This window comes from Sinocyclocheilus rhinocerous, unplaced genomic scaffold (assembly GCF_001515625.1).
Source record: "Sinocyclocheilus rhinocerous isolate Xijiao unplaced genomic scaffold, SAMN03320098_v1.1 scaffold245, whole genome shotgun sequence".
Taxonomy (NCBI): domain Eukaryota; kingdom Metazoa; phylum Chordata; class Actinopteri; order Cypriniformes; family Cyprinidae; genus Sinocyclocheilus; species Sinocyclocheilus rhinocerous.
The window spans coordinates 223,819-239,042 of record NW_015659923.1 but is presented as its reverse complement, the minus strand read 5'-3'; the positions used below and the strand labels follow the sequence as shown (position 1 = coordinate 239,042).

The window sequence follows — 15,224 nt, the reverse complement described above, 5'->3', positions numbered from 1 at the left end:
TATGAAATAAAACCACAGTGTCCACAGGAGCTTTACCTCATATATGTGGTAGAGGTCCGAGCCTTCATCAGGCCAGTACTGATGACACTGTTTGATGCCGTTTTCAGCAAGAGGTGTCAGCATGACAATAACCACACAGCCACTTTCCCAAACCATCTACACAACACACCATCAACAGAAAATGCAAAAGCAATGTTACAGTGTAGACAGGGAAAAACAGCCAAAAATACATTTGCAAGACAAAAAAATTCCCTCCTTTACGCCATGGTATATGACTGGATTCAGAGAGTTCTGCTTTTCAGCAGAGTTTGCTTTAAACTTAATTGGTCTTAATAACTCAAGCCCACTCGTCACTGTAATGGGAGTTTAGTTGAGTCTTCCAGCCCACCTCTCTTGCCCTTTATCTCTCGATCTCCCCTTCCCCTTGTATACGGAACCTCCTCAGCCTTGCTCCATTTCCCCTAATCACACTTTTACTGTGTCCTTCAATCACGGAAAGGCCCACTGCGGCCATTAGGAAAATGAGGGAAAACACTGACTTTCATGGTAGCAATAAAATACAATGATCCTGCTCATAAAATAATCAAACTCATGTGCCACACGTCCCCACAGAGTCATTAACAGAGAAATGTAGAGACATTACACCATGGTAAAAGTGTCTCAAAACGCAATATAAAGTTATCATTATGAATATGTTATCATTTTTAATCCCACAAAACGCTGGAGATGAAATTGATGAAAAATAAAATGTCTTAAATTCATGATTCTATGATGAGAGAATGGTGGCAATAAAAAATAGCTTTCACTGAATGTAGTATTTAATAGAGTTTTTTGTTTCACATGTTTCATCCTAACAGAATTTATGGCACAACTATTAGCTTACAGGAATAAAGACAGAAATGTGTTTATAGATGCTTAGCACTGTATACATTAATGGTCAAATGATGTTAAAAGATAAATGTTATTCAGCGCTGTAAAAACCATTTCTTGTGTAATTTAAAATGTTCTGACTGAGGAGCTCATATACAAAGATCACAATGCTTGATTCTTCAATACAGGAGTGGGAACTGAAGGTCAATGGAGGAGCTTGCACTAATGTTCCAGACCAGGTGATCAAATATGGTTGAGTTTAAGCTTTGCAGTGCAATATGCAGAAAAGGTCAAACAAAACCAACAAACATGTTTCTGAAAACTCTGCAGACAACAGGACTGAGTGCTCTGTGCTTGGCCAGAATTCTGAATAAAAATTGCACAAAGCGACAATTGAATATTCTGTGAATAAAACTTGAAAGATGTAGAAGTTTCTTTCCCTCTGAGGAAAACTTTTCAGAGTATTGTGCAAACTTTCTTTTTTGACATGTGGACAAAGCTCCAATTCTGACATTCATATTAAAACATCACATTGTAATGTGGACCTAAAGGGAATCATCACTACTTGTCTTTAGGAGTTCAGTGGAAATAAATGGTTCCAGTGAAGTACATCTAAAAAGACCTAAAACACCAATATGTCAAATACAGTTTTATTAAACTACATTTTTATAATAATAATCTCTTTAATCATTAGTTTCTGTTTGGATGTACACCCCATATACTTAATAAATGACTTCAGAACTTTGAACAACATGGAGACATCACTAATTAACACTGTTTCTATTTTTTCTTTGAATGACAAATTAGAGAAAGTCTTACAAGCCATGCCTAACGAAGAAGGAAAAGGTTTACACTTAACATATAAGTAAATATGTATGCATACATGCCCTTTATTAAAGAGAAAACTTAAGACTCTGCAAACTTTTAAAAGCTTGGCTGTGTTTGGTATGAATCACCTTTTCATTAATGAGAAGAAACACAGAGACAATGACATCACTACATTAACTGACAGGGATTAATGTACTCAGTTTAATTTAAATGGAACTTTTAATGGCCTTTTTTGGATTCAGAACTGGCCTGACTGTCTATAATTCATTTGCATGGAATTAAATCAATTTAGATCATTAATTTTCTGCCAGTAATTGACAAAATGACAAATTCAAACAACCAATAACATCAATTAGTGTACACCCACATCTGTTAGTAAACACAGCTTTGTGATTATAGAGGGTCAAGTGACAGCAACACATTACCATAGTCAATTTATTAAAATGTAGATTACGGGTTGTATTTAACACCATCTACTTATCTAACCTTCAAAAAAAAAAGAAGAGAGAAAACACGTTCAAAGCTGCAGCTGATCGTAAAATATTAATTGAGTTGAAAACATCCTACGCATGCCAGCAAAAAGCATTTAGGTGGTTCTTAAAATCAACTGAGCAATTAACACTGATTCTACTATGCAAACAAACAAACAAATAAAAGCACTGAAATCAATTTGTTATAATCAAAACTATTATAGTGAGAGACTTTCTCATTCAAAGCATCTGTGTTGGAGAAAAAGCTCAGATCTTCACTTATATTTTCAGCACTGAAACTGTGCAGTGAGGAATCCCAAACCTTATGGGACCTTTGACCCTCCTAATTAAGTTAATATAATGATGTTTATAAAGCAGCTTTCTTAGTGTAAACGGAATGTGTCCTTTCTACCCTTAACATTACCAAAAAGGTCCCAGTTTTGCCTTATTTGAGAGTTCATACAGTGAACAGACGCTTTCACGTTATATATTTGAGATCAGACATTAAATCCAATATGAATGCAAAAGCAATTCTTGCTAATGGGTTTGCCTGAGTCTAATATGGTAAAAAGGAACTATCCACTCTGAACAATTCTTGCACTTGTGTTTTATCCATATGGATTAGACTCGGACAACACTGAGTATCTTACCTGCCAGAAGTCTGCCACGGTGGAGGGAAGAGGACCTTGAGCGCTGATATAGGCTGGGTTTCGGGGGTCATGGTCCATCTTAAAAGTGAACAGACAGAATAAATATTTCATGAATATTCATGAAACAAACATTTTTTAATCAATACTGAAAATGAAACACTGAGTAGTCTGTTGATTAAAGAATATCTCTATTCTACAGAAGAACAAGAGTGATATGGCTGCATGTTGGAAGGATGTTAGCTTCTATGGTGCTCTCCTCTGACATGAAGCCTCTATGTAAACTGCACTGTTTCATTGATCTTATTTATTTGCTTTCTGAACATTTCTTAGGTCCCCTCCGATCTTTGGGGAAGGTGTAAACAAACTTGCTGCCAAGAGAAACAGGATATCCACAATTTCTGTTTGGAGTTAAAAAGCTTGAGAGAAAAAAAGGAAAAGGAAAAGGAAAAGCAAATCAAATAAAGTGAAGGCACAGAGGCCTGTCACTAATGAGAGCAGAGTCGTCTCTCTCACGACCACCTCCCCTCTCCCGACCCCTCTCTCCTGTCTTTCTCGCTCTCATTTTTATCTACTCCACAGCCACTCTCTCTTCCATTTCTATATCGCTCTATCATCTCCAGTCACCCCTTCTTCCAGTCTCTCCCCTGTCTGTCCTCTCCGAGCATGTGCATTCTTTAATACCTCTGATTAAAGCCGGCTCTGGGAGTAAAGCAAGGCATCTCTCTAATCAAACGCATTTATTGATGAGAAGCTCAGTGGCTGGAGGAGGGTGTCTGCGTGTAATTGTGTGTCTGTCTGAGTGAAAGCTGTCCCGATGGAAAAAAGCTAATGATAGAAAGAAAAAAATTTGATATGGATATGGACTGTGACATTCATAATGCACTAGCCACAATTAAATAATGACAGGCAAGATCTTCACCAGCACTTCAGCTAATCAGCAGCAAAACCATAACAAGCAAAAGTAGATTTCAAACTGCAGCAAAGGGACAATCCACCTTTTAACTTATTTAATCTAATAGGTTTGCAAACTGTCAAATGTTGCCAGCGTTTCTCAACCTTTTGAGACTCAAGTTTCTCTTCACTGACACAAACCAGAATGTGTTCACTGTTAAAAACGATATCTTGCAGTTGTAACCATAAGGTGCTATTTTTACTGATCTAACCTTTAAATTTGGTTTTGATGGTACCTTTTGTTCTGTTCATACTATTTTAATATTTAACTTTAATATTTTATTTTTAATATTACCTTACTGAATTTCATTTAACATTACCATCAACATTATTAAAGTAAAAAAATAATTAATACTTTTTATTGTTTTCTCAGTTTTCATGTAGACAGTCTTATACTGCTTCAGGTTTACTTTTGTTTTTCATTATTTTTCCTATGTTTATCCTTTTTATATTTGATGCACAGTCTATGGAGCGAACCAAATTTACATTTCACTGCAGGTTGTATTTTGTATATAAATATGTATGTTAAAATAAAAATCTTAAATCTTGAGTCTACTGTGCATTTAAAATAAGCCCAACAAATCACATATATTCTGGGATACTCGTAAACCTGATTGGCATTTACTGATTTATGCAGTACAGGAAAATGTGCAGAATGGGGCATGCTATTGATCAATTCTTATTTAATAATCCATGTCTACAAGCTGTGATGACCACAATTCAGAATTTTGCTCTTATTATCTGTGTCTGATGTATGGCATCCAGTCTTTCACTCTGACCATTAGTCCACACATCCCACTATCTGTCCATCAAAGAACATCAACACAAACCACCATTCATCGGGTCTAAAAGAAAAGGTGAAGTAAGAAATTTTTTTTTTGATTACAACACACCCTGTCCACACTCGCATTAGTGGAAAGATATTATTTTCTGGATGCATTACAGGAGAAAATTCTCCTGACCTGAAATGTCTCCTTACAAAAAGAAGGGAAAGCTGTCATCAGGTTGGAATGTGTCCATTTTGAGCTGTAACAAAAGCGTGTTTGCTGTAAGGAGGCAAGGTATTCAGTCTTGTTAGTGTCAGACCTGGGCTTATTAAATGAAGGAAGGAGAGAGTGGACGAGACTGTAACACAAGCTCCAAACACTTCTAGAATTGCTGCTGCTCTTTCATGTGTATGTGTGTGTCCTTGAAGCTCTAAGCTAAGATCATTTAAAAAGTATAGCCCTACTGATAAATGTGGCCGTTTTTCACAGCCAAAATGCTCTAATTTGATGAACATTTCATGACGCTGATCAAATGCTACAGCTGTCTGTGTGAGAGTGTGCTTGATAGCACGTATGCTTGTCTTTGTTGAGTGCGTTTGGGAGTATGTATGTCTTTAAAGCACAAAAGCTAATCACAAAGCATTTCAAAACTTTTGCTAAAGTAATTGCATGGTTCAGTACTTCTGCACTAATTTCTCTATAGCCTCACAAAAAGATCAAACACCACTGCATGAGAGAGACAGATTCAAACCCCATGGTTACAGTGAATGACACGCACACCCATTAGCATGGCAGAAAATGGATATAATTGCTTTGCACAACTTTAATTGTTGGCAAGAGCAATTTAAGGGTAGAACAATTACATATACACAAGCTGGCTAATGCCGGCAGTCTATATGAAACGTTTTTTTGACTACCCGCTCTCTATACAGGGTGTTATTATAGTCGATTTGTCATTTCACACTCAAGAGAGATTATCATACTCTTAAGGTCTAATTACTTTAAGAGATCTGAGTTTTTTAGGGGTTTATCAGTAAATTCAGCATCCTGTGATGCCCTATAAGGAAAATATCAAAGAAAGAAGAAGATAGGGCATAATATGATTTGTTCACAGGATATACTGTATTACCATATGTAAAATATAATGTATCACAAATCAAAATTCTTAGGAGTCAAGATTGATGGAATAAAACAAAGAATGTTATATGTTTCACCTGGTTTCATTTACTCAATATTACTGAAAGGAACAAAATGTTTTTAAATATCACCTGAAAAGCTTTTTCTGCACCACTCGTACCTTTTTTTGTGTATGTATGATTGAAAGATGTAATGAGAAGGAAGATGTAAGGAAATTGAGATCCAGAATATAACTCAACCCTAAACAGTCACCAGATCCGAAGGAAAGGGTGTTGGTGTGATGAGGTTGTGAAAAATATCACGAATGATTTACTTTGAGGCCTTTTTCTTTCTTGCAGCTAATGAGAAAGAAGCTACAAACATTGACAGACATAATTATCACAGTTTTTGAAATGCACATTGCCAAATCCCTGCTGCGCTTTAATTACCGCGCCTCCATGCATTTGTCTCCGCACCAGTGGATCAGTGCACCCAACCCCGACTGCAGCACGAAACCCTCGGGGAGGGAGGGCTGACTCGCTTGTGCCTTTTGTTTCATCTTTTGACGAGTTGGAGTCCAAAAATAACAGAATGTAAAAATGACTGTTTGACTTTCTCAGTGTGATATTACTGCACAGGTATTATACTGATTAACATTATGTGTATGTACTGATTAAGGGGCCAAAACAAAAATTATTGTGTCTGTGATGGCAATGAAATCACAGTGTTTGGTTTTAAGGCATTCACGTGGTCTGTGTCTAATATTATGCACACAAAAAGCTTACATTAATAGACAAACCTTCCTTTTGGCTCATAATGTTTGCCGTGTTTATATTTGTTCTAGAAATGAATGACTGACTATTTGAACCAACTTTTACGTTTTTTTCTTTGTGCTTTCTCAGTCCCTCAGTGTCTGTGCTTCTACATATACATAAAAGAGCATATTTAACCGTCTGAGAATGGTCAATGTTGATCCACAGAGGAGAGAAGTGAAGGAGAAAAGGGGAACAAATAAATAAAAAATATAAGCAAGTCTAAAATTTCAAAGGAGAGGATAAAATAGACCTGGCAAAGTCTAAGTATTTGGCAAAAACGGACATAAATACTATGTTTCAAAAAGAGTCAGTGTTTTCGTCACATGAACAACCTGTAAGAGGTGTTTTCACTCCCATTATTGGACATGATGCATAAAATATGTAAATAATGAGCATGGCTACTTACAATGGGACTGGCGTTGATGTAATCAGATCTGGATTGGTTATTCTCCGGCTTCAGGATGACTCTGGAGTGATCATCTACAGTATTCAAAGACAGACAGACCGATGATGACGTAACTACTAGAGCATCAACATTTCAATAACACACTTCTCTTAAACATGTGATCATTCCTTTAGTAGAGACTGCACATTTTTAGAAAAATTCTGATCAGTGTATGAAGAGGCAACTGACTTTTTTAATTAATCCAAACAGGCCGTGCTGCCGTTCTACGGCATAGTGCATAAGAAAACAAATATAAATTCACTCGAGGCAGATACAATTTGCGAAGCACTCACACACAAGGACACCGTGTGGGCGGTTGCGCCGGACATTCTGTTCCTCCTGACCCACCGCACATGCTGCTGGCTCAGCCTGGTAACTACAGAGAGCCTCCCACTCCTTATCCAAACGATCCTTATTCTGCAGGTGATCCTCCATATACGACTGCACATGGGAGAAAGACACAGAGTCAAAAGTTGCTTGAAAGGTCCTAATGATGATATGGCAAATAAAATATTTCCTGTAATATGCATAACTCAAAGATGGAAAGCATTCCAGCCCAGACAACATAAAAAAGAGTGACGCACATATAAAGCAGAGGATTTCAGTTCAACTCAGGGTTACATTTGTTGTTTATACAATGCAAACAAGAGCATGAACCATATTTCTTGTGCTTATGCATTTCATGTGCCATTTGCCTTCCCGTGTAAACGCTTTTGAATTAAGTCTCTGTCCCTCCCCAAAATCCGGTGAGTATAAAAGCTCCATAGCAAGTTTCCATTCGTCTGCTATAATCCAGCTTTACCTCCAAGGCCAACCTATCGCTTTCTGTGCTTTCTTTCTTCCCAACAATACAATCACTCACCTATCCACCTTCAGACAGACAAGAGCTCAAACCCGCTCAGCACGGGAATCGTAGACAGTAATCCTAAACATGCACCACAAAGGAGAAGAGAGGGAGAGAGAGGTAGAGAAAGGGGGGTTGCAGGGAGGGGGCTTGTCCTGACAATCACACATGCAATTAAGACTCCTGAAAGGCCTGGGCACACCAGTGCCTCTTCAGCCTGCTTCAATCACTCCTTTTCACTGCTTGCACAAATGCTGATAAGATTGTCTGCGCTTAAGCCGCCTTCCCAAGAAGCCCAAATTGAATTCAACTGAGACAAAGGGGAGTGGAGGGAGAGAGACAGAGACTGAGAGAGAAAGAGAGAGAGAGAGACAGACAGAGAGCTCAGAGGACTGTGTCACTGGCCAGAGCGTAAGAGTTGTTTGGCGGTTGGTGTGGCCTCCCATTGTTAACCCACAAGAAGGGGTTTACCTTGTGCATGTGGACATGTGAATGTGTGTTTGAATTTATTGTGTGAAAACAAATTACACACTCATAAACTAATGTCAAGAATCCTCTTGGCCCGTACACAGACAACAATCCGTAATCTCGCAGGGCTTTGACACACATTCAAACGTTCGTGCATGCCGAAAGTGCCCTTTTAAAACATTCTAAATATATAATTTATAGAACATCTATTTCTTCATGTACACCATCATCACCGCTATATGAACATTCTCTTAGATATATTTTTTCTTATTTGAATAGCATTTTGCACTCCTCTGAACAGTGGGCATGTGTGTGAGAGACCTTGTTTTAAGAGATGATGAACCGTGTGACAAGTCGCTTAATAGAAGACATTATGGTTCATATGGAATTCATGATTTAGTGAAGGAGAAAAGACTTTGATTAAATGCCACTGTAATAAGATTAACTCAAACAGGAGAAAAATGTGGCCAGTGGCCAAGAAAGTCTAGTTGTCGGAAGGCTTTCCTTTTAGTTTAAAGACGCAAATACCACTGCTATCATTTTAAAGCAAAGCTATTATTCAAAATTTCCATAACAGCTTTGGAGTCGGTAAGATTTTTTAATGATTTTGCTCATCAAGGCTGCATTTACTGTTTTCTATTCAAATTAATTTTTTAAAATATAATTTATTCCTGTATTTGCGAAGTTTAATTTTTAGCAGTCATTACTCCAGTCTTCAGTGTCACGTGATCCTTCAGAAATCATTCTGATATGCTGATTTCGTGCTCAAAAAACATTTCTTATTGCAGATGTAAAAAACAGTTGTGCTGCTTAATATTTTTGTGGAAACCAGGATAGGATGCTTTGATGAACAGAAAGATCAAATTTCTTATTTGAAATAAAAATATTTTGTGTCCTTGTTGAATAAAAATTAGTAATTTCCTAAAAAAACACCCCCAAAAACGAATTTACTCTGCCAAACATTTGAACTGTAGCACAAATACATGAATAATAATGCACAAGAATAATTAAAAAACTCCTGCACAATAATCTTACTAAGTCATGATGTCTATTGATCTCTATCTACCTTAACTTAATAACAACCAAAGCACTTTTCCACAAAACCACTGTCATTTTACCAGGGTAAACCGTGACAGGCAGCTGCACTTAAAAATGTTCTCATCCTTCAAGTTATATATCACAAGAGAAACAAATTACCCAGCAATCAGTTTACTTCTCCAGTTCTGCCTGAGTGCCGTGAGCGGACAAACGGCAACTGTGAGTGGCCACATATGGCTGTTATGAGGACAATTTGCTCTTCTCGAACAATTTATCTGACCTTCTGGACAGAAGCTTTTCATTTTTTTTCTCCTTTAGATTTTCTTGTTTTTATGTTACAGATGGTTGATGGAGCATCTGCCCTATGTGTGTGTGTTTCTGAGACCATATGTAACAGTAACTCTCTCTATTTGCCTTCTCTAATACCACCTCTATTAGCAAGATGATGCGTGATTTAATCAGAGATAGAGGGATTTGGCAACTAGCCAACCATTTAATCACTGAGGTACTTCTCCCTGACAGACAGCAGACTCTTTTCTCTCCATTCACACTGAAAAAAAAAATCACTCCATCACTTCTTTAAGCAATGTCAAATAAGCACTAAATACTGCAGGGTACTGCTGGCTTTCAAATGCACACACATACACATATTTCATATTGAACATATCAAGGATTTGTTGCTCTAATTAAAAAAAAAAAAAAAAAGACAAAACCTGTCTCTCTCCCGCATTATCTTTCACCATGTCCATGCTGCATGTATGAATAATAAACAGTGCAGTGGAGCAAAAGCAGTGAACTGTGGTGCTGTCCAAGGTTCTGAATTAGTTCTTCATGATCCTGCAGTAGCTATATATAATAAAAAGGTCAGATATCTGGGCTAAATCTCACAGTGTGTCCGAAATCGCATACTGTCTGAGTAGGTACTACATTTGAAATTGAACATACTATGCGACCGTTAAAAAAGTATGTTCTATATAGTATGAACCAAATTCTGGTGATGCTGACCTACAGCGCCAGTAGCATCGCTTTACTGCCATTCCCAGATCCTCTCCTATGGCCTCATGGGATAGTAATGTGTCCATCGAATGTACACTTTAGAATCTCACCATAAGTAGTAGGTCATCTGGGTACTTTTCGCCTACTGGTTCTCGAATACTTTGTATTTGGACATACTACTCTTTTGGCATATTTGTTTTTCGCATTCTATATAGAGAAGTACTTGATATTGGATGCAATGGCAGACTCTTAAACCAATTATATGTCATAATATTTGATTTAAGACTCACATTTTTTGCACACAAAAACATGCATATCTGACCCATTTAAATGTACAGAAACAACATCTGTAATAATGTATTTAAATAATTAGCTGTATTTGAATTAGAATGAATATATCTTATCTTGCCTTGTGGTAGAAGGTGGAAATCAAATACAAAGTATATATTAAACCAAAGAGGAAAAAAAAAGCTGTAGGATTGTCAGTCAAAATATGATGGCAAAACAAGGTGCCATTATAATGCTGGGCAGCTCCATATGAGGCTGGGCTATGGAGAATGCATTCTCTAGCTTTGCTCTTATCTTTGAGGAGGGATGAAAACAGATGCCTTATAGCAACCTGACATACTGAGAGATTGCGCTATCAGAATAGTTATTATTTCATAACTCGTCATTGATTGCACCCATTGAGAGATGGATAGTGTACAAGCAGTAACCTCTGATAGTACATTGCACTAGCTGGTACTGCAGTCATTGCTTAGAGATGTGATTTTGAGGTTTTCTGTAGCACATCGATCAATATGGATTTTTCATGACCGATGTTGATATCTTACAGAGCAGTGTGGCCGATGGTCAATATAAAGCCAATATATACAATATCACACTATTTAATTTAAAGATTTAAAACATGCTGCAATAAAATTTAGAACGTAATATTTACTAAATTAAGAAAAAAATATTTTTAAAAATATGGAAAAAATATATATTTTTGATTATTTGATTCTAAACTTATTTGATTGATTCTGTTATCCTATTATAGTAATTTTAGTAATATTTTTTATTTTTTTTACAAATAAAGAAATATTTAAATGACTAAAAAGTAACATGACTATAAAGGAAGTAAATAACAAATAATAAAAATGTATTATATATTCAAAGTCTTGTTTAAATGATAAATGCATATTTGCTGAATACTGATATATACAAGAATAATAGTGTTCATTTTTCTCTTACTAATAATAGTCCATTTTGTTTAACATTACTGTCTAATAATTTATTTAAAAGAATTTTATTTATTTAAATATATACAGCAAACTAACAAAGACAGAGAATCAATTCGTCAGTCACGACTGACGTAACGTCTCCGTTCCCTCCTTCAGGGAACGAGGGTTACACAAGTAACCGAGACGTTCCTGTGCATCAAAATAAAAGTCTGGGAGATGTCAAAATAAAAGACACATTGCCGATACTTAACGGCCAAACAGAAAACTTATTGGCTGGTGGTGAAAACTGGCAAATATCAAATATCAACTACTACATGTAAGCATTATTGCACTGTTCAGAGTGCAATGTGCATTTAACATTGAGGGTGTGCATAAACATTTTCTATGGATGCACATAAAAAAAACTAGAAATCTAATTGTCTCTAACAGTCTATAAGCGTGAACTACCAAGTGTTTTACTATCCTTGCTGTGTGTGTATGAAGACACGATGCTTCAAAACAGCTGAAGAATCAATTAAATCATTACCACAGCACTTTGCAAACTTCTGAATGCTTGAACAATTGCTTTGTAATTGTGTACACTTTAGCACACGCATCTCTGCCTAACAACGCACATGGTTTTATTATACTGCTGAAAAAAAACCTTAAACAATCTCACTAAGGGACATCCATTACAGGAAAACACAATACGCTAAATGAATCAACTCAGTGGCTGTCTTTTGCTCCACTGCTCCACTAGATTCCCTGCTCGGTAATGAACACAATGCTACCAGGCACCTATCAGTCTTTCCTGTCGAAGCTGTGCTGATATGAATAAAACAAAAGTTGGGGCGAAATTAAAACAATCCATTGTGTCAGAAAATCCAGCGTCCATGGAGCCCTGCAGTCCCTTTCAGAGCAAAAACAAACCCCAAATCTGAAATAAGTGACTGATGTGAGATAGAGGTGAAGGAAAAACAAAGAGATAGAGACAGGGGCAGAGGCATGTGTTTGGATATCTATAAAGTGTATTTATGTTCATCCTGATTATGACTGCAACGACAGAGGCTGTGTATGGAGAGTGTGAGTAGTATAAGGCACTGTGTTCAATAGTCTCTGTCCTGTGTTCACGTAAGCATATATTAAACTGTTTACCAGTATCATGTGTCCAGTGGAGATGTCCATATTGGTTTGGGAAGGCTCTTCACTCCAGGAGGATGTGCTGCTGCGGGTGGAGGGACTCATCATCGGTCCATCACTGAACTGTGAGGACACGCTGTTAATGCGTGACGTGTGCGATGGGTGAAACACCTCTGATCGGTCTCCACGCTCTGATGTCTGCACCGCCATGCGCTGACGACAGAGATCCTATCGAGAAAGTGGACAAACATTAGTCTTATCTGTGAAGACATTTGCTGGGGAACCTCATAAAGCTGTTCTAAAGAGTACAATGATCAATCACACAAACTACAGCATCAAAGCACTGGTTATTATGCTTAGAATATTATAATGGGTATTTATATAAGAAAATCATATGAATACAAACTGATACCGCATCAGCATTCTGGATCAAATAAACTCTATTTCATTTATCTCCACTTTGCATCTCAGAGTGGGTTCATGATACAGCCAACAACACATTACATCACTGTCTGCTCTACAAGATGAAATCTTTCATCTGCATAAACTCACGACCCACCAGTAGAGCAAATCATTACTAAATGCTACAAGTCATATTTAAACACAAGGTTCATAGATAAGGGATTAACCTCTAAAAAAAAGAATACATTTACATATATAATAAATCAAAAGCATGCATAATATTTGCTTACAGTATGAGAGTTTGTGACCAAATTGTTCATAAAATGCCACTAAAAACATTCAGTATTAGCAATTTATTTACAAAATACATCTAACTCTCTTTCTCAGCATATAGTCACTGCATTTGTCAACCAACTGCAAAAACTTATATTTACTGCTATCCTCACAAGTCTTTCCTTTGGGCTTAATGGCTACATTTCCATCACTCATGTCATTCAGGAATTAAAATTCCAAGCTTTTATCTACCATTTGTCTTGACAAATGAAACAAAGCAGCAGACTGAAAGAGCAAAAGTAGAAACAAACAGCACTTTGCCTGGATCAGTGACTCTATGAGGATATCAGATGAATGTTACAGTGTACGAGCTGGATTCTCTCACAGATGTGTCATTAGATCCCTGCTAACCTGGCTCTCAACATATAATTGCTGTGAGCAATTACTCATGAAAGAGCACACAGAAAATGTCTGCACTACCTGACAGATATCACTGAAATAGGAGTCCTGAGATATTACGTCTGTTAATAGAAAAAATAAATTCGGGTGCGGGACGCTATTGTTTAGGCCAATCAGAAGACGATGGGATGCTCTCTGCCTGTCAGTCATTTTGTACATTTGGTTCGGTGAGATCATGTTTGATTTTTGGAGGAGGGATTTTAAAAAGGGAGGAGGGCAGACTAAGCCAGTGGCGGAAGACAGTGAAATGGCTAACATCGCTTACAGCACCTTTAACAAAACAATTCTGACTACATGCACTCTATAATGTTTACAACGATTTACAAGAAATTAAATCCATTCTGAAAAGCGTCAAGCAACTATGTGCATTTTCAGGCAAATAGCATCTAGGTTTTTTGCTATAACAATAACACAACAGCATTTTGTAACACTTTAAAGCCATTTTAAAAGCATTAAAAGCTTCAATTTTATTGAGTGAAAAACCTTCTGCGCATTGTGCTCAGTTGTGATGATTTCTTTTTTCCTTTGCCTTCCTTCCATTTTCCATTTGAGGTGAAACAGCACAGACAATTACTTTTTGAAGCAGTTGCTAGTCACAACAGTATGACCCCATCTGAGATCAAAATGTCCAACAGTTAAAAAGGTACCCAGATAAAAAAAGAGAGCCGAGTGAGGCTGACAGGGGGTCAGTGAGGGAGTGTGGGGGTTGGAGGTGGAAGTTTAGTGCGTCACACTAATGGAGCTCTCCAATGAGAGAAACCAGGAGGGAAGGTGGTGGGGGCTAAACAGAGACCACAGAGCTCTAAAATCAGCCACAGACTAAAGGATGTAGTCCACCCTTAACATTAATATCTGATCTGATGTCCATCATGAGCCATTCTGACGTAGAATAAGGAAAACTGCAAAAACATGTGCCAACTGCTAAAACAGTGCCCACTTCCTGATAAAATCATGCTCATGCCAGCCAGCACAAATTAATGCATACATTTGCCTTTCTTATAATCAGTAAACCAATAAGTATCAACAAATTTTACATTTGAAATTATTTAGCAACCATATTTATCCAAAGCAATTTCCAAAACTGATTAGAAAAAACAGGCTGGAACAGTAAATAAAGTGAAATGCAATGAGAAGAGTTGGGAAGATCACTCAAGGAGCAGTAAAAGCTGGAAATATATAAACTAAAAGTAAATGAATAAATACATGTTCCTTAACATTAACATTTTGGTAAATGCTAGGCCTGTCGCAATAATCAATATATCGACTTATCGCGCAATATATGTACATGACCGCAATAATTTTTCGTGACGCAATATATCGCCCATTATATTTTGATACTTAATTTCCATGATCTAAATATTCTTAAAAAATTAAAGTTTGTTGTCATTTGGAAGTGTGTCATCTTGCATTGTTATGCTGTTATATTATGATTACCGTATTAGCCCGAATATAAGACGACCCTGATTATAAGACGACCCCCCTTTTTCCAG

The 15,224-nt window shown here is 37.0% G+C and overlaps 1 protein-coding gene across 2 annotated transcripts in view; it reads right to left on the bottom strand.

Annotated features, from left to right (window-relative positions):
- The window catches only part of ptprn2 (protein tyrosine phosphatase receptor type N2), a 228,112-nt gene that overhangs the window by 10,235 nt on the left and 202,653 nt on the right, over positions 1 to 15,224 (bottom strand). For both annotated transcript variants that reach the window (XM_016533327.1, XM_016533328.1), the window contains 5 exons: positions 12,616 to 12,828; positions 7,206 to 7,353; positions 6,874 to 6,947; positions 2,819 to 2,896; positions 37 to 156 (listed from right to left, as the gene is read on the bottom strand). In XM_016533327.1, coding sequence (XP_016388813.1) covers positions 37 to 156; positions 2,819 to 2,896; positions 6,874 to 6,947; positions 7,206 to 7,353; positions 12,616 to 12,828 — 633 coding nt within the window. The remainder of the gene's footprint in view (positions 1 to 36; positions 157 to 2,818; positions 2,897 to 6,873; positions 6,948 to 7,205; positions 7,354 to 12,615; positions 12,829 to 15,224) is intronic.